The sequence below is a fragment of the Pleurodeles waltl genome, chromosome 3_1 (assembly GCF_031143425.1).
Source record: "Pleurodeles waltl isolate 20211129_DDA chromosome 3_1, aPleWal1.hap1.20221129, whole genome shotgun sequence".
Taxonomy (NCBI): domain Eukaryota; kingdom Metazoa; phylum Chordata; class Amphibia; order Caudata; family Salamandridae; genus Pleurodeles; species Pleurodeles waltl.
In genome coordinates, this window is record NC_090440.1 from 932,486,098 (window position 1) to 932,505,058 (window position 18,961).

An 18,961-nucleotide genomic window follows, 5' to 3' on the forward strand; every position below is an offset into this window, starting at 1 on the left:
TAATCGACAAGTGGCTTTCGATTTTAATGACAAAAATGTTGATTAATTTAGGAGGTATCTGGTTGATCGTTGCATTTGGTTTCATTGATGCATTTGAGCTTTTTTTTTTCAACTGTCTGTAAAGTCAGATGTCCAAATGTAGCAGCACTTTTTGAAAAACCTTACCAGCATTATAATTCCCACCTATTGTGACGGTAGCCAAACCAAGACAGCAACTTAATTTTTCCAACCATGCGAGAACTGCCTTTTTGATTGATTTTAAGCTGCTATGCTTGGTACTCAAGTATTCCTGAACTTCTCCATCTTCACTTCCTCTAATTTATGAAGCTGTAGGGAGCGGCAAAATGGAATGTCCAAGGAAAGAAACTAGACATTAGTGAAAAAATGAACTGGCACCACAAAGATTCATAGAAGAGTGGATGAATGTGGATAACGGAAACAGAAAAAAATGAACACCTGTCTAAAAACTGAATGGGACACTGAATATTGCAGGGTATTTGTGAAGAAGAGACTCCCTGTATAGACATCTAATATGAAAATAAAGCATAACATCTCCGGAATATGAAGAAAAGAAAGAAAAAAAAAATCAAAACAACTAAATGTTCTCCACGTATCGTAAAATGCAGATAAATGCAATTCGGGAGTGAAATACTTGTAGCGGTCTATACATGAAAATAAAAGAGGGTACCAGGGGTTCCTTGCACATCAAAATATTTCAATTTTAAATACACTAACAGAAGGGAGGTCTGGTCTTTCAGAAAGAATCATAAGTAAGTCCACAACAATCAGGTCGATAGAGGAACTTGCTGACAAAGTAGAATCATTATAAAACTGTAAAGCTGACCACCTCGACCTCCCTTTCTAGCATATGTGTAACAGAGGAATTAAAGGAAGAGTTATCATCTTGGGCATTTGGGGTGAGGTGACTGGGTTATAGCATCTCCCAAAACATGACAAATCTCCACAGACATCATTATCAGGGCTGCCCAAGTCTACCTATTTCCATTTTTTTTATGTTCTTAACCCTTAACCTTATTTCAAGTGCAAAATTTCCAACCTACTCTTCAAGGGCTGCAATCAATTCTTTTGGAGGCACATGTTTTTAAATAAATTTAAATGCTGTTCCCAAACATTATTCTCTACACAAACTTGAATGCTACAGAGTAAATGTGAAGCCCATTTCTCTAGTCCACACGTACATGCAAGGTTTCTCTATGGTATTGCAGCAATTTTGCCACTCTTCTCCCATTTCTTTATTTTTGGCCCAAACACCCAATACAGTTGTGTATTCATTTCTTGGTTCCACAGCAGATCTGATTGATTTATGTTATGTTTTATCATGATCATAATCTTTCAGTTATGTACAATGAAGTCAATTAAAATGTTTGCACACATACAGTCCCAATAACACATTTTAAACTAGCAAGTAGGTACTGGTTTGAGTATGTGAATTAAAGATCAAGAATATTTGAAATCAAAAGTAAAGGACATGTGTAGTAAGCAATGTATAATTGTTCACACAAATACTACTGCAAACGTTTTAGTTTACAAAAAGAGACTGTCACTATGGCAGAAGAAAAGATTTCTAATTACATACAAACCTTTTAGGCACAGGAGACTGCCACCTCTTTGCCATGTGCTGCATGCTGTAAATAAGGGAAGAAAAATAAATAAATACAAGTTACAAATAAGAAAAAGGCTACATACCATTGATAATGTTCTGATGGCTATCATGCCCCCTTTGCAGAGTTTGCGTTTATGAAATATCCCAGCAGCTGTGAAACCCAAATATTTCTTACACACCTCACTCAGTGATGCTTACATGCTAGGTATTACACTGACACTGTTTGATGTTGTAGTTCAGTTTTCTCCTTTGTAGCATCCCCACTGAATCTAGTATAGCAAACTCTGTTCACTGGGCATCAGAAAAATCTTAGTGCATCATCACGCACTAGAAGCAGTAAGGAAAGCAAATGCAAAACACACTAACGTGTATGAAGAATTACACTATTGTTAAAACAAAAATGGCCCTTTATTGATTCTGGTTTAAAAATACTCCAGTTTTTCAAACGTATTCTTTAAATATATAATAATATAAATATTTTGGGCTTATAGTTTCTTGCAAAATGCCATTTTTAGAATTTCCTTCGGACTTTGTACCTCTTTACTGCACAATGCTATGAACACACAGTCAAGTACAAGAACCCTTACTGTCAACCCCATGAAAAAAGCAACAAACAAACAGGGACAGAGAAACCAGAGACTGGAGAGGCACAATCAATCATAAAAAAATACATTTTTATGCCTATGAATTAGTCTGCATCAGCCAGATCCCAGATCAGTAGCCTACACTGTACCAAAAAATTGGTGCAGTTCAAACTTCAGCAAACGTATGTAATGTATGCGTCCTGCTCGCCTCACTCTACCTCTCATAACAGGCCAATCTCCAAAATCTATCATATTATCAGGCCTCATTCTCCCTGCAGTGCTCAAACCCCAATGTGCACCATATAGGTTCCGATCTTTTGAGACTCCTTATCCTCTATGGAATTCACTTCCATTCAGGCTCAGCTCATTTTCGGACTTTAATCGGGTAGGTATAGAAAACCAAACAAGTCTGTTGATAACTGTGATGCCTGCTCTACTGCTTTCACTGTGGAACACTCCAGAGGTACTTCTGGGCTGAATTAGAGCAGACTCTGCAAGCTACTATGCCCCAACTGAGCTCACTTAGTGAGCCAAATAAAGAAGGTATTGTCTGTGAACAGCTAAACCACCTGTGTGGAAAAAACAGTATCACTGGCTAACACTGAGGACCTATTGGGAGTTCCCAGTACTAATGGAAGTGACAAAAAAGAACCAATGAGGAGAAGATGCAAACCAACCAGCCTACATTGACCCTTTCACTGTCTTTGGGCCTAGTCTTGTGGGAGAAGCCCAGCACGGTCAAGGGAATAAGTGGGCATGGAGATCCAAGAAAGGATTTTGTCCTTTGCCAGTGCCCAAACGTGGTCTGTGCTTGGGAGGTGCTATCGTAATCTGCCGGACGGTCCCTGAAGGTGAAACTGGCCATGCCTGCAAGCTCAGTACACTGTGGTTAAATTATTCTCAAGCTTACAAAAGGAACCTATTTAGAAACTAGTGGAGACTGCGCCCGGCTGTCTTTCAACAATGAATGTCTAATTTCAGATTACCATCTAGTCCAGACTAAAGACTAAAACAATGCGATTTGTTACCAAGGTCATCTCTTGCAAAAGCATCAGATTATGTTGGACATTTCCCTGTGGTTTCCAGTTGAGGTTGGAAAAAATATCTACATCATAACGTCTTTAGTTTTAGAAAGCTCTTCGCTCCATTCCGCCCCTCAGTATCCACCTCTTAACTGTGGCTGCAATAGCCTTGACAGGTGCCATATCCAGTGTATGATCAGATACTCCTATGAAGCTTGTGCTAATCTCTTTAACCACACTCATCAAGCCAGTGGACAAAAAAATAATAGACCTCAATTGAACAATCATTTTAGTTGTCTGTGCTTCTGTAGTCGATTCCTGTCCGTGGCTCAAGACCCTTCTTACCTCTCCAAGAGACCGGTATGCTTTGAGGGGCATATCTGGTGACCTACTTGCATAAACCAGTATGCACCAGTATAGGGACCCCTAGTCCCTGCTCTGGCGCGAAAAAGGAAAAGGGAGTGACAACTCCCCTGTCCATCCCCATGCCAGGGGTGGTGCCCAGAGCTCCTCCACGTGTCCACTTCATTCTGCCATCATGAACCAAAGGTGGGCAGAGGATCCTGGGAGGGTCTGAGTGGCCAGGTCAGGTAGGTGATGTCACAGTCCCCTCCTGATAGGTGGTCACCCTGCTAGGTGACCAATCCCCCTTCCTGGGCTATTTAGAGCTCCTCTTGGGTGGATCCTAAGATTCGATGTGCAAGATTCCAGCAGGACTCCTCTGAATCGTTTACTTAATTTTCTGGCCACTAAAACTGCAACTGGACTTTGCAGGAACCAACAATATGCAACTTCAGCGATGACTCCGCTTTGCAACATTGTTTCTCCAGCTCCCTCCAGCAACTGCAATATTTTCCTGGCTGTGCATCCTCTGGGGTCAACAAGACTCCAGCCTGCACCAAGTGGTAAGAAGGAATCTCCTTTGCAGTGGAGGAGTTGCTCCCCTGCATCTGAAAGCACCACCTTCAATGACGACTGGCTGCGTAGATCCGCTATTCTCCAGAACTGCATGGATCCGGCATCGCAGGTGGTGGTCTGGAGTGGTCCCCTTGATCCTCTCTGCCAGCTGTCCACCTTGGGAGACCATAAGCCCTTGCCTCTCCTTGCAGGACAATACTCACGTGCACCACGACTCTTGCAGCTACCAAGGCTTGTTTGTCCCTCCTCCAAAGGATCTTCAGGCACCGCATAGGCCCCGACCCCAGCACTTTTTCTTGCCAAGCGCAGTCTCCTCTCTGCTGCTCCAGCAACGTGGGACTCCTCTTCAGGTGTGCTGAGTGGGCCTCACTGAGACGCCTGTGACTGCTGCCAGTGGGTTGACTATGAGGGCTGCCTCCTCTCCTAGCGACTCTCCCAGCTGCCGAGGGTCACCCCGGACTCCCCTCCTTGGTTCAATGTAGGAAGTTGACTGTATGTGCTATTTCAAAGTAAGGAATAGCATGCACAGAGTCCAATGGTTCCCCTTAGAGGTAAGATAGTGGCAAAAAGAGATAATACTAATGCTCTATTTTGTGGTAGTGTGGTCGAGCAGTAGGCTTATCAAAGGAGTAGTGTTAAGCATTTGTTGTACATACACACAGGCAATAAATGAGGAACACACACTCAGAGACAAATCCAGCCAATAGGTTTTGTTATAGAAAAATATCTTTTCTTAGTTTATTTTAAGAACCACAGGTTCAAATTCTACATGTAATATCTCATTTGAAAGGTATTGCAGGTAAGTACTTTAGGAACTTTGAATAATTACAGTAGCATACAGGGAGTGCAGAATTATTAGGCAAATGAGTATTTTGACCACATCATTCTCTTTATGCATGTTGTCTTACTCCAAGCTGTATAGGCTCAAAAGCCTACTACCAATTAAGCATATTAGGTGATGTGCATCTCTGTAATGAGAAGGGGTGTGGTCTAATGACATCAACACCCTATATCAGGTGTGCATAATTATTAGGCAACTTCCTTTCCTTTGGCAAAATGGGTCAAAAGAAGGACTTGACAGGCTCAGAAAAGTCAAAAATAGTGAGATATCTTGCAGAGGGATGCAGCACTCTTATAATTGCAAAGCTTCTGAAGCGTGATCATCGAACAATCAAGCGTTTCATTCAAAATAGTCAACAGGGTCGCAAGAAGCGTGTGGAAAAACCAAGGCGCAAAATAACTGCCCATGAACTGAGAAAAGTCAAGCGTGCAGCTGCCACGATGCCACTTGCCACCAGTTTGGCCATATTTCAGAGCTGCAACATCACTGGAGTGCCCAAAAGCACAAGGTGTGCAATACTCAGAGACATGGCCAAGGTAAGAAAGGCTGAAAGACGACCACCACTGAACAAGACACACAAGCTGAAACGTCAAGACTGGGCCAAGAAATATCTCAAGACTGATTTTTCTAAGGTTTTATGGACTGATGAAATGAGAGTGAGTCTTGATGGGCCAGATGGATGGGCCCGTGGCTGGATTGGTAAAGGGCAGAGAGCTCCAGTCCGACTCAGAGGCCAGCAAGGTGGAGGTGGAGTACTGGTTTGGGCTGGTATCATCAAAGATGAGCTTGTGGGGCTTTTTCGGGTTGAGGATGGAGTCAAGCTCAACTCCCAGTCCTACTGCCAGTTCCTGGAAGACACCTTCTTCAAGCAGTGGTACAGGAAGAAGTCTGCATCCTTCAAGAAAAACATGATTTTCATGCAGGACAATGCTCCATCACACGCGTCCAAGTACTCCACAGCGTGGCTGGCAAGAAAGGGTATAAAAGAAGGAAATCTAATGACATGGCCTCCTTGTTCACCTGATCTGAACCCCATTGAGAACCTGTGGTCCATCATCAAATGTGAGATTTACAAGGAGGGAAAACAGTACACCTCTCTGAACAGTGTCTGGGAGGCTGTGGTTGCTGCTGCACGCAATGTTGATGGTGAACAGATCAAAACACTGACAGAATCCATGGATGGCAGGCTTTTGAGTGTCCTTGCAAAGAAAGGTGGCTATATTGGTCACTGATTTGTTTTTGTTTTGTTTTTGAATGTCAGAAATGTATATTTGTGAATGTTGAGATGTTATATTGGTTTCACTGGTAATAATAAATAATTGAAATGGGTATATATTTGTTTTTTGTTAAGTTGCCTAATAATTATGCACACCTGATATAGGGTGTTGATGTCATTAGACCACACCCCTTCTCATTACAGAGATGCACATCACCTAATATGCTTAATTGGTAGTAGGCTTTCGAGCCTATACAGCTTGGAGTAAGACAACATGCATGAAGAGGATGATGTGGTCAAAATACTCATTTGCCTAATAATTCTGCACTCCCTGTATATACTTTTCACATAAAACACAAATAGCTGTTTTAAAAGTGGACACTGCAATTTTCACAGTTCCTGGGGGAGGTAAAGTATTGTTATTTTTAGCAGGTAAGTAAATCACTTACAGGTCTCAGTTTTGGGTCCAAGGTAGCCCACCGTTGGGGGTTCAGAGCAACCCCAAAGTTACCACACCAGCAGCTCAGGGCCGGTCAGGTGCAGAGGTCAAAGAGGTGCCCAAAACACATAGGCTTCAATGGAGAGGAGGGGGTGCCCCAGTTCCAGTCTGCCAGCAGGTAAGTACCCGCGTCTTTGGAGGGCAGACCAGGGGGGTTTTGTAGGGCACCGGGGGGACACGAGTCCACACAGAAAGTACACCCTCAGCAGCGCAGGGGCGGCCGGGTGCAGTGTGCAAACAAGCGTCGGGTTCTCTGTAGGTTTCAATGGGAGACCAAGGGGTCTCTTCAACGGTGCAGGAAGGCAAGGGGGGGGGGGGGGGCTCCTCGGGGTAGCCACCACCTAGGCAAGGGAGAGGGCCTCCTGGGGGTCACTCCTGCACTGAAGTTCCGTTCCTTCAGGTGCTGCGGGTGCAGGGTCTTTTCCAGCCGTCGGGACTTTAGGATCAGGCAGTCGCAGTCAGGGGGAGCCTCGGGATTCCCTCTGCAGGCGTCGCTGTGGGGGCTCAGGGGGGACAACTTTGGTTACTCGCGGTCTCGGAGTCGCCGGAGGGTCCTCCCTGAGGTGTTGGTTCTCCACCAGTCGAGTCGGGGTCGCCGGGTGCAGTGTTGCAAGTCTCACGCTTCTTGCGGGGATTTGCAGGGGTCTTTAAATCTGCTCCTCTGTAACAAAGTTGCAGTCTTTTTGGAGCAGTGCCGCTGTCCTCGAGAGTTTCTTGTCTTTCTTGAAGCAGGGCAGTCCTCTGAGGATTCAGAGGTTGCTGGTCCTTGGGAAAACGTAGCTGGAGCAGGTTTCTTTGGAAGGCAGGAGACAGGCCGGTAGGACTGGGGCCAAAGCAGTTGGTGTCTTCTTTCTTCTTCTGCAGGGGTTTTCAGCTCAGCAGTCCTCTTCTTCTTGTAATTTGCAGGAATCTAAATTCTTAGGTTCAGGGAAGCCCTTAAATACTAAATTTAAGGGCGTGTTTAGGTCTGGGGGGTTAGTAGCCAATGGCTACTAGCCTTGAGGGTGGGTACACCCTCTTTGTGCCTCCTCCCAAGGGGAGGGGGTCACAATCCTATCCCTATTGGGGGAATCCTCCATCTGCAAGATGGAGGATTTCTAAAAGTTAGAGTCACTTCAGCTCAGGACACCTTAGGGGCTGTCCTGACTGGCCAGTGACTCCTCCTTGTTATTCTCATTATTTCCTCCGGCCTTGCCGCCAAAAGTGGGGGCCGTGGCCGGAGGGGGCGGGCAACTCCACTAGCTGGAGTGTCCTGCGGTGCTGGAACAAAGGGGTGAGCCTTTGAGGCTCGCCGCCAGGTGTTACAGCTCCTGCCTGGGGGAGGTGTTAGCATCTCCACCCAGTGCAGGCTTTGTTACTGGCCTCAGAGTGACAAAGGCACTCTCCCCATGGGGCCAGTAACATGTCTCTAGTGTGGCAGGCTGCTGGAACCAGTCAGCCTACACAAATAGTCGGTTAAGGTTTCAGGGGGCACCTCTAAGGTGCCTTCTGGGGTGTATTTCACAATAAAATGTACACTGGCATCAGTGTGCATTTATTGTGCTGAGAAGTTTGATACCAAACTTCCCAGTTTTCAGTGTAGCCATTATGGTGCTGTGGAGTTCGTGTTTGACAGACTCCCAGACCATATACTCTTATGGCTACCCTGCACTTACAATGTCCAAGGTTTGGCTTAGACACTGTAGGGGCACAGTGCCCATGCACTGGTGCCCTCACCTATGGTATAGTGCACCCTGCCTTAGGGCTGTAAGGCCTACTAGAGGGGTGACTTATCTATACTGGCATAGGCAGTGAGAGGCTGGCATGGCACCCTGAGGGGAGTGCCATGTCGACTTACTCATTTTGTTATCACTAGCACACACAAGCTGGCAAGCAGTGTGTCTGTGCTGAGTGAGAGGTCTCCAGGGTGGCATAAGACATGCTGCAGCCTTTAGAGACCTTCCCTGGCATCAGGGCCCTTGGTACCAGAGGTACCAGTTACAAGGGACTTACCTGGATGCCAGGGTGTGCCAATTGTGGATACAAAAGTACAGGTTAGGGAAAGAACACTGGTGCTGGGGGCTGGTTAGCAGGCCTCAGCACACTTTCAATTTAAAACATAGCATGAGCAAAGGCAAAAAGTCAGGGGGTAACCATGCCAAGGAGGCATTTCCTTACAGTTCGAGTCCCCTGGACCTTGCTGGTCCTCTTTAGCCTTGCAAAACCTTATCCGACACTGGTGCATTTACCAAGGCTTGTGGGTCGTTTTCCAGCACCACGCACCAACTGCATCTCAACTGCTGACGTGGGACATCACTTGTATCACTTATGGGACTCCTCTTTGGCTCCTGTGCTGCACTGCTGAGCTTTTTCTTTCACTGACGACCTGGTCCTGCATCCACAGAAGGGTGGCTAGTGGCTCCTACCACAACCGGACAATCCAACTCATACTGGACTCAGACCCCTTCCTCTGCAGGTTATCTTCTGTCAGCATCCACCTTTGGGTGCTTCCAGCCTTGGTTGTGTCTTGCATAATCATTTTCCAAAGTCCTTCTGTTGGTTTTGGAGGAAAACATGCACTTACCTCTGCTCTCCTGGATGCTATGGGTCACTCTGGTACTCACCTCTTGGGGGTCCTAGCTCCCCCAGCTCACCTCTACTTACTCCACTTCCTTGGGTGGGGGACTGCCTTTCACAACCACATTTTTTAGTATATGGTTTGGCCCTCCCCTAGGACCCTCACTATTTGCTATTGCTTTTACCAATGCCTATTGCTTTCTATGCTTGGGGAACTGACAATTCAGTGTTTTACTACAATAAAGTACCTTTATTTTTATAACACTGTGTGGTTCTTTCATGTGTCTAAGTGTTGTGTGACTATAGTGGTATTGTATACGCTTTGCATGTTTTGGCTGCTCATCCAGCTACCCTCGATTCATAGACAAAGTCTCCACTTCACTTATAGAGGACACCTGGACCAGGTATAAGGTAATCACACCAAAGGTGGTCACCACACCAAGTCAGCTTCCTATAGAGGGGCCCCAAAGGGACTCTCCCATGGTTAAAAAGCTTTTTTTATTTTTAAAAACAAAGCACAGTCTCCGGAACTGCATTAGGCTAATGCTCCCGGGTGGGCCAAGTCCAGGGGACTTTTTAAATAATAATAATAATAATATATTTAAAAAAAAGGGGGGGGGGGGAGGGACTGCCTCCTGATGCCTCGGGGACTGCCACCTCCCCAAGGCTTATTTTTTTGTATTGGTGGGGGGCACAAGCACATGCTAATTGCCTTCGCTGTAGCTGCTTGCTTAGAGTACCGGATCCCCGGCCTCCATGGGGATGGTGTCTTTCTAGACAACAGACTGTAGGAGGCTTCCCTGGTATGTAGTGGGTACCTTGGGTACTTACACCAGGTCGTTATCCCTTGTTAGTGAATGTAGTAGTGTTCTAGCAGCTTAGGCTGACAGAGGTAGCTATAGCAGAGCAGCTTAGGCTCTAGGAGACATGCAAAGCTCATGCAATACCACTTATAGTTACACAGTACTTATACACAAGTAAAGACAATACTCCGTGTTACCAAAAATAAAGGTATTTATTTAGGTGACAGTACCAAAAATATCTTAGAGACAATACTCCTTCTGGAGGTAAGTATTATACACAATATATACACTAGACACCAAAATGAGACAAGTAAATAGTCATAGAACAATGCAACCAGTAGGAAATCCTATAGAAGGCAATGGGAGAAAATAGGTGTAGGGGCAACACGAGTCATATACTAAAAAAAGTGGAATGTGAATCACAAATCCCCCCCCCTAGACAAGTGTAGTGTGTGCGCAGAATCGCTGGAGTAAGAATACAGTAAAGGTAAGTAAATTACCCCACTTCAGAGCCCAGAAAAGCAGGAGTAAAGTACTGTAAGTTTCCTTAGGGCACACTACACCTCGTTTTGGGGATTTTGCAGCAGCCAACCAAGTCTGCAAAGAACAACTGCTGGATTATTGGACCTGAAGACCTGCAAAGGAAGGGGACCAAGTCCAGAAGTCGAAAGAAGTTCCAGGAAGGACAGGAGCCCCTGCCAACCCAGAAGAGGGTGAAAAAGAAGAGCCCCTGGTTAGTTGAAGACTGTAGAAATGCACCCTAGGAAGATGCCAGCGGGTTCCCGCGTGATTCAAAAGATGTCCCACGTTGTGAAGATCATTGCAGACGAGATTTTGTGTTGGAAGGCACCAACAAGCCTTGGCTACAGCAAAGGTCAGTTTTTCATCAAAATGTCACTGGATGGACCCAGGAGGTACCTGGGGGCCTCAACTCTGTGTGAGGAGGAAGAGGGGGCTCTCAGCGCTTTAGAGAGCCCTCAGGACGCCAGCCTGTGTAGTTGCTGACTTGGAGTTGAGGTTGCTGAAGAAAAGTGTTTCTCGGAGCAGGCTGCGGTTGATCCGAGGTCAGAGGATGCTGAAGTTGTTGCAGAGGATTCATGAAGGAAACTTGCAAGCAGAATCCGAAGAGAACCCACAGGAGAGACCCTAAATAGCCCTGAGAGGGGGACTGGCTACCTTATCAGATATGGACTGATCAGGTGGAGTCTCTGACGTCACCTGCTAGCACTGGCCACTCAGAGCCCTCCAGAGTGCCCCCACACCTTGCAAAGCAAGATGGCTGAAGTCTGGGACACACTGAAGGAGCTCTGGGCACCACCCCTGGGGTGGTGATGGACAGGGGAGTTGCCACTCCCCTTTCCTTTGTCCAGTTTCCCACCAGAGCAGGGGAGAAGAGGTCCCTGAACTACTGTAGACTAGTTTATGCAATGAGGGCACCATTTGTGCCCTTCAAAGCATTTCCAGAGGCTGGGGGAGGCTACCCCTCATCAGCTTTTAACACCTATTTCCAAAGGGAGAAGGTGTAACACCCTGCTCACATAGGAAATGGTTTGTTCTGCCCAGACCCCAGGAGGGCAGAACCCTATCTGTGAGGTGGCAGCAGCTGTAGCTGCAGTGCAAGCCTCAGAGAGCTGGTTTGGCAGTACTGGGGGGTCCATGGTGGAGCCCCCAGGATGCATGGAATTGGCTCCCCAATACCAGATTTGGAGTAGGAGGACAATTCCATGACCTTAGACATGTTACATGGCCATATTCGGAGTTACCATTGTGAAGCTACATATAGGTATTGACCTATATGTAAGTGCATGTGTGTAATGGCACACTCACAAAGTCCGGGGAAATGACCCTGATGTATGTGGGGGCACCTTTGCTAGTGCAAGGGTGCCCTCACACTTAGTAACTTTGCACCTAACCTTCAAGAAGTGAACGCATGACTGTTCTGACTGTAATCTGCTGATTTGGTTGAAAGAAGAAGATGAGTGAAAAGACTGGATTCTTGCTTGGCTGGGATAGGCCAGGTTTATTTCTGCATTAAGCATAGATCCTAGGTAAGGTTGGATCTGCAGGGGTTGGAGATGGGACTTGGTGGTGCGGATGGTGAATCCTAGCTGGTGAAGCAGATCTATTGTGATGTGTATGGTTTTGGCATTGTTGACCGGAATATGTGGACCCCCCCTGTCTGACCAGGTGAGTGGCTACCACTGCCAGGGACTTGTTGAATACCCGAAGTGCAGTAGTCACTCCAAAAGGGAAGAGGTGTTAAACCCTCTTCCTGGGCAGGCTTTTATTCTGGGCCTCCTGAGAGGAAAGGCTCTCACCATAGGTCAGACTTGTCTGGTGGTGGCAGGTTGGCTCAAACTGACCACATCAGAGGCTGGTAGGTTTTCAGGGGGCATCTCTAAGGTGCCCTCTGGGTGCATGTATTGATAAATCCATCACTGTATTCAATGAGGGCTTATTACAAGATATATGGTATCAAACACTCCTATCTTCAGTGAAGCCATCATGTAGCCTGGTTAACTCGTAGTGACCAGTGTCCAGTACATGTATTTAAAATGGATTCCCTGGTCACTGACTTTGTCTGAGAATTGACAAAGACGTAGCAGGAGCTTATATGCTCATGTACTTATGCCCTCAGGTGAAATAATGCACCATGCCTTAAGGCTGTAAGATATACTGCATGCAGTGTTAGGGGACATGGCACACAGGCTGTGTACCATGTTGCGTTATCACTTTTTCTGCACCAAGACACGCAGCTTGCAATGACAGCCTGTCATGTGCTTGGTGAGGGGTCCCTTACAGTGGTATAATTCATGCTGCAGCCCTTAGGGGCCCTCTTTAGTAACTCAGGCCCTAGGTACCAGGGGTACCATTTACTAGGGACTTACAGAGGGTGGTAAAGGATTTGCCAACTGGGGAAATCTGTACAGTTTAGGGAGAAAGAACAGTGGCACTTCAGTCAAAGTTGCTTCAAATACCAGGCAAAAGGTGTGTGTGGAGGGAGAAATACTGCAACAAAAAACAACTTCCCTACAGATATCCATTCAGAAAGTGAGGAATCTTAATTACTTTCTGTAGCGCTATCTCTGGTGGATACTTCAGATTTCCTGTTCCAAGTTTTTTGGCACACTTTCACATCATTTTGTTACAGCTGATCCGCCTCAGAGGACATGGCTACAAAGATAAAACCTGATGTCAGTTTCCAACTATGGTGTCTATATGCAGCTTTGATCTGTCACTTTTGGGGCAGACGGAAAGAAAGGAACTGAAGTCTGCATAAAGAATGGTACTTATATGTGGCTCCGTTCCATCAATTCTTAGGAGGAACAAAATCCACAAGGAGCAGCACAGTGCCACCTACATATGCAGTGAAGCACAGCTGTGGAATCTTCTGGATCTAGTCTGATGCCTAGCGAATATTCTAAAGGTGAGGAATCAGCAGTGACCAGTATCTATCAAAAACAAAAATAAGGAGAAAGGACCCTGAATAATGACCAAAAAGACATCCAATCATGAACCAAGGGGCTGACCAAAAGCCCACAGAGTCCGTACTGTTTTGCAGACATGAGATCTTCTAAGGCAAGTAAAGCTGTCTGTAGGAGAGACTTACAAAAGGACTTAAATGTTTTCTCCAAATCCCCAAACTCCTTTTCAAATGATAAAAATCAATCAGCAAATATGAATACTAACTGTGAAATTGAAATGTCTGCAACTATTTGTTTGCCCAGTAAATATGTCTGTACCCCTCCCTACACCCCAACCTTAATTATCATTACCCTTGTTATGTTATCTTTATCCAAACTGTTACAAGTTCTTATAGACCACAGTTTTAACTATGTACAGCACTTCAGTGAGAATGACTTTTTTCAATAAATAAAAATAAATACAAATTAAGAATGTTATACCCTACATGCAGAAAAGCAAATATCACTTCTTTTTTACACGCTACAATTCAAGCCTATGCAAATGTTAAGTGTAGTCTATTAACAAAATTTTGCATTTTTAGTGTTTACTGCTGAAAATTAGATACGAAAGTGACAAATCTTCATACAAGCAAGACTATACATTCGCCTGGTCACAGGCATATTTTTATCCATAAAGATGAGTGAAAACAATATTTGGTTTAAAGGAACAATTCTCAAAAGAATAATTGGAGCAGTAGCACTTTAGGTTCATCGAAGGGAACATGTTTGTGGATTGCTACAGGTAATGACTTTGCAACTTGAGGGATGTGTAATGAGAAAAGCAATAAGGAGTGCCTGTCTGAATAAAGACCTTTCCAATGGTTTACAAATTAAAATATTAACTAAGTTGTACCTTGACATCTTCCCCATGCCATATTTCCTCAGCACAACTACAGCTAGAACGAGAACAGCCACTTGCTGATTACACAGATTTACCTTATCTGTAAAAATGTTATCACGATTAGCAGAAGAAAAGTACTTTGGGTATTAAGATTTAAATGAACCTGAACATTTTCTAGAAACCTCAAGCAGCACATTGTGCACTATATGGCACATTCCCCGATGCCTGCCTTCGTTCCAGGTACTCCAGACAACTTTGACTAATCTATCTCCTCATAGGTTGATAACCTTTATGCAGATATGTAGACCACAGCTCCAAGATGCATTCCGAAGAGAAAGATAGCATGGAATTCAGGTATAACGCACCCTCTCACAAATGAACAATGGCGATAGTGTTACGCACAGGCACACATGTTCTCAGCCAACTACAGGTTCTTTCTTCTCCATTTCAAATGCATACACCGGCTGTACTACACCCATGAGTGCTTACTCTGCATGGGCCTAGTTGCTCATACACACTCCCTAAGATGCTCCTATCACACTGCAGATTTTCTACATCTTGCTTGGAATTGCCCGAAAATATTTGATTACTAGACCACAATATTCACCAGAATTCAAGATATTACAAGACACCAACTTGAGATTACCCCTGTGGTGGCACTGTTGGGATATGTTAAAGATGTTCCTACTGAATCTTGCCAACTCATAGCGATTCTTTTACTGCTTGCTAAATGCAGAGTGGCGAGGCGATGGAGAACAAGTGCTGTGCCGCTTGTAACAGACTGGCTCGCTGAGGCTGCGTACTGTCAAGAGCAGCTTGTGGCCTATTGGGATCTTATGCCCCCAAAATCCCATCACAAAGATATCTGGCTTCCCCTTGAGCGATATCCGCATGCCCAACTCAACACTGCAGATACTGAGTGAGCTGGAGTAAGCGCTGCGCTCTCAACTGAATTGGCTGTGATAGACTGATTTTGCCACTAGTGGCCTCATGAATACTGAGCTTTGCAACTTTACTTGATAGACCTTATCTCTGTTGTTGTAGACATACCAACAGGCCCATGTAAGTGACTGCTCGATGCTCCCCTTCCTCTTTTCTTTTTACTCTCCCTGTCTCCCCTGCATTTATTATTAATCTAAAAGGTTTGTTTACTTGCAGCATGTATAATAGGTGTTTACTTGACTGCAGTTGGAGACGGGCAATGTCTTCATGTTGTACTCTGTTGTATTTGCTGTAACAGAAAATTTCTAAGTAAAAGTTTAAAACAAAATTCTAGAAGAATACCGGAGGACATTCCACCCACTGACAAAATAAAAGGTCAGGAGAACAAAACAAACACAAACCAATAGGCCTCACCCAGCTGAACAGAAGAAAAAAATGGCCATAATAAAATAAATCCTGAGGAAGAAGTGTATCCTTCTGAAGGAAAATGTTACATACATTGTAAGATTGTGTTTGTGGCAAGCAGTTTTCTAGATTCACATGATGTGCATACTCCTTCCATCTAATGTGGGTTTTGACGTGTGCAAGTTGTTTTCTACACAGAAGTCCTTAGAGTCTCAAGATATAGTGACTCCACCCATTACCGGTAATGCACACGGGCATCAGCTTTATTGTTAAATTGTAATTTGCGCCCAAATAATAAGGATGTAGATGGAGTGTTGAGACACAGAAAAGATGACTATGCAAAAGAATAGTAAATGTAAAAGATAGAGTCTAACTTCTAAGGGATTCCGGAAAAAAGGGCAGGCACATTTGAATCTACAGCATTACATACCCCAAACAGATGCTTACAGGGTAAGTCATTTTTCGTTCGTGACATGTGCAGCTGCAGGTACACGCGCTTTGCATACACTGTAAATCAGTCCTATCTTAGAGGTGGCTAGCCCAAGGAAGTTGCAGAAGGCTAGAAAAGTGTACACAAGACCACCTGGCCAAGTCAAGCTTGGAGGCGGGCTAAAAAATCCACACAGTAATGTTTAGTAAAAGTGTGGGGAGCAGACCAAGTAGCTGCTTTACAGTGGTCAGCAATAGCAATATTACACTAGAAAGCCACACCAGCTCCTTTTTTTATGGGTTGAGAGGTCTGGGAGAGATAAGGGTCTTTTTGCCTTGGTATAACAGGTCTGTTTACATAAGACCAACCAGAGTGCTATTCCTGCTTTGGCCAGAGCACATCCTTTATGCAATTTGTGGAAAAAAATCAAGGGCTATTCTGTTTTTCGGAAGAGCTTGGTCCTGTCAATGTAATACCTAAGCGCTTGTTCAACTTCTAAGGTGTAAACTTATACTGACTGTGGATAGAGGAAGAGGACTATATTATTTGACTAAGGTGAAAACTAGAAACAACCTTAAGAAGGAACTTAGGGGTTGGTCCCGAGGACTACCCTATTGTGGTGACCTTGGAAAAAACATCCCTAAAGTGTAAGAGCCTAAAACTCACTGACATGGCTGAGGGAAGTGATAGCTACCAAGAAAGCTATCTTCTCTTCCAGGAAAAGAACTGTAGGAAGTTGGCTCTGTATGCACTATTTCAAAGTAAGGAATAGTATGCACAGAGCCCAAGGGTTCCCCTCAGAGGTAAGATAGTGGCAAAAAGAGATAATACTAATGCTCTATTTTGTGGTAGTGTGGTTGAGCAGTAGGCTTATCAAAGGAGTAGTGTTAAGCATTTGCTGTACACACACAGGCAATAAATGAGGAACACACACTCAAAGACAATTCCAGGCCAATAGGTTTTTGTATAGAAAAAATATCTTTTCTTAGTTTATTTTAAGAACCACAGGTTCAAATTTTACATGTAATACTTCAAAAGTACTTTAGGAACTTTGAATAATCACAATAGCATATATACTTTTCAGATAAATCACATATAGCTATTTTAAAACTAGACAGTGCAATTTTTAATAGTTCCTGGGGGAGGTAAGTATTTTTTGGTTTTTGTAGGTAAGTAAACCACCTACGGGGTTCAAGTTTGGGTCCAAGGTAGCCCACCGTTGGGGGTTCAGAGCAACCCCAAAGTTACCAAACCAGCAGCTCAGGGCCGGTCAGGTGCAGAGTTCAAAGTGGTGCCCAAAACACATAGGCTTCAATGGAGAAGGGGGTGCCCCGGTTCCAGTCTGCCAGCAGGTAAGTACCCGCGTCTTCGGAGGGCAGACCAGGGGGGTTTTGTAGGGCACCGGGGGGGGGCACAAGTTAGCACAGAAAGTACACCCTCAGCAGCACGTGGGCGGCCGGGTGCAGTGTGCAAACACACGTCGGGTTTTCAATGTAAATCAATGGGAGACCAAGGGGTCTCTTTAGCGATGCTGGCAGGCAAGGGGGGGGGGGGGGGGGGAGCTCCTCGGGGTATCCACCACCTGGGCAAGGGAGAGGGCCTCCTGGGGGTCACTCCTGCACTGGAGTTCCGATCTTTCAGGTCCTGGGGGCTGCGGGTGCAGAGTCTTTTCCAGGCAACGGGATCTGGGAGTCAGGCAGTCGCGGTCAGGGGGAGCCTCGGGATTCCCTCTGCAGGCGTCGCTGTGGGGGCTCAGGGGGGGCAACTCTAGCTACTCACGGTCTTGCAGTCGCCGGGGAGTCCTCCCTGAAGTGTTGTTTCTCCACAAGTCGAGCCGGGGGCGTCGGGTGCAGAGTAGCAAGTCTCATGCTTCGGGCTTGAAACGCAGTTGTCTTGAAGTTGCTTCTTTGGAAACAAAGTTGCAGTCTTGGATGAACAGGGCAGCTGTCCTCGGGAGTTTCTTGGTCCTTCTAGAGCAGGGCAGTCCTCTGAGGATTCAGAGGTCGCTGGTCCTGGGGAAAGCGTCGCTGGACCAGTGTCTTTTCAAAGTGGGGAGACAGGCCGGTAGAGCTGGGGCCAAAGCAGTTGGTGTCTCCGTCTTCTCTGCAGGGTTTTTCAGCTTAGCTGTCCTCTTCTTCTTAGGTTGCAGGAATCGGAGTTCCTAGGTTCAGGGGAGCCCCTAAATACAGAATTTAGTGGTGTGTTTAGGTCAGGGAGGGCAGTAGCCAATGGCTACCAGCCCTGAGGGTGGCTACACCCTCTTAGTGCCTCCTCCCAAGGGGAGGGGGTCACATTCCTATCCCTATTGTGGGGGGATCCTCCATCTGCAAGATGGAGGATTCCTAAAAGTCAGAGTCACTTCAGCTCAGGTTGCCTTAGGGGCTGTCCTGACTGGTCAGTGACTCCTCCTTGTTTTCCTCATTATCTCCTCCTTGCCGCCAAAAGTGGGGCCGTGGCCGGAGGGGGCGGGCAACTCCACTAGCTGGAATGCCCTGTGGTGCTGTAACAAAGGGGGTGAGCCTTTGAAGCTCACCGCCAGGTGTTACAGCTCCTGCAAGGGGGAGGTGATAGCATCTCCACCCAGTGCAGGCTTTGTTACTAGCCACAGAGTGACAAAGGCACTCTCCCCATGTGGCCAGCAACATGTCTCGAGTGTGGCAGGCTGCTAAAACCAGTCAGCCTACACAGGTAGTTGGTTAAGGTTTCAGGGGGCACCTCTAAGGTGCCCTCTGGGATGTAGGTTACAATAAAATGTACACTGGCATCAGTGTGCATTTATTGTGCTGAGAAGTTTGATACCAAACTTCCCAGTTTTC

The 18,961-nt window shown here is 45.7% G+C and overlaps 1 protein-coding gene across 5 annotated transcripts in view; it reads right to left on the reverse strand.

Annotated features, from left to right (window-relative positions):
• Positions 1-18,961, reverse strand: part of SRRM1 (serine and arginine repetitive matrix 1) — a 657,402-nt gene that overhangs the window by 137,207 nt on the left and 501,234 nt on the right. For all 5 annotated transcript variants that reach the window (XM_069223933.1, XM_069223931.1, XM_069223935.1 and 2 more), the window contains one exon: positions 1,602-1,646. In XM_069223933.1, the coding sequence (XP_069080034.1) occupies positions 1,602-1,646 (45 nt within the window). The remainder of the gene's footprint in view (positions 1-1,601; positions 1,647-18,961) is intronic.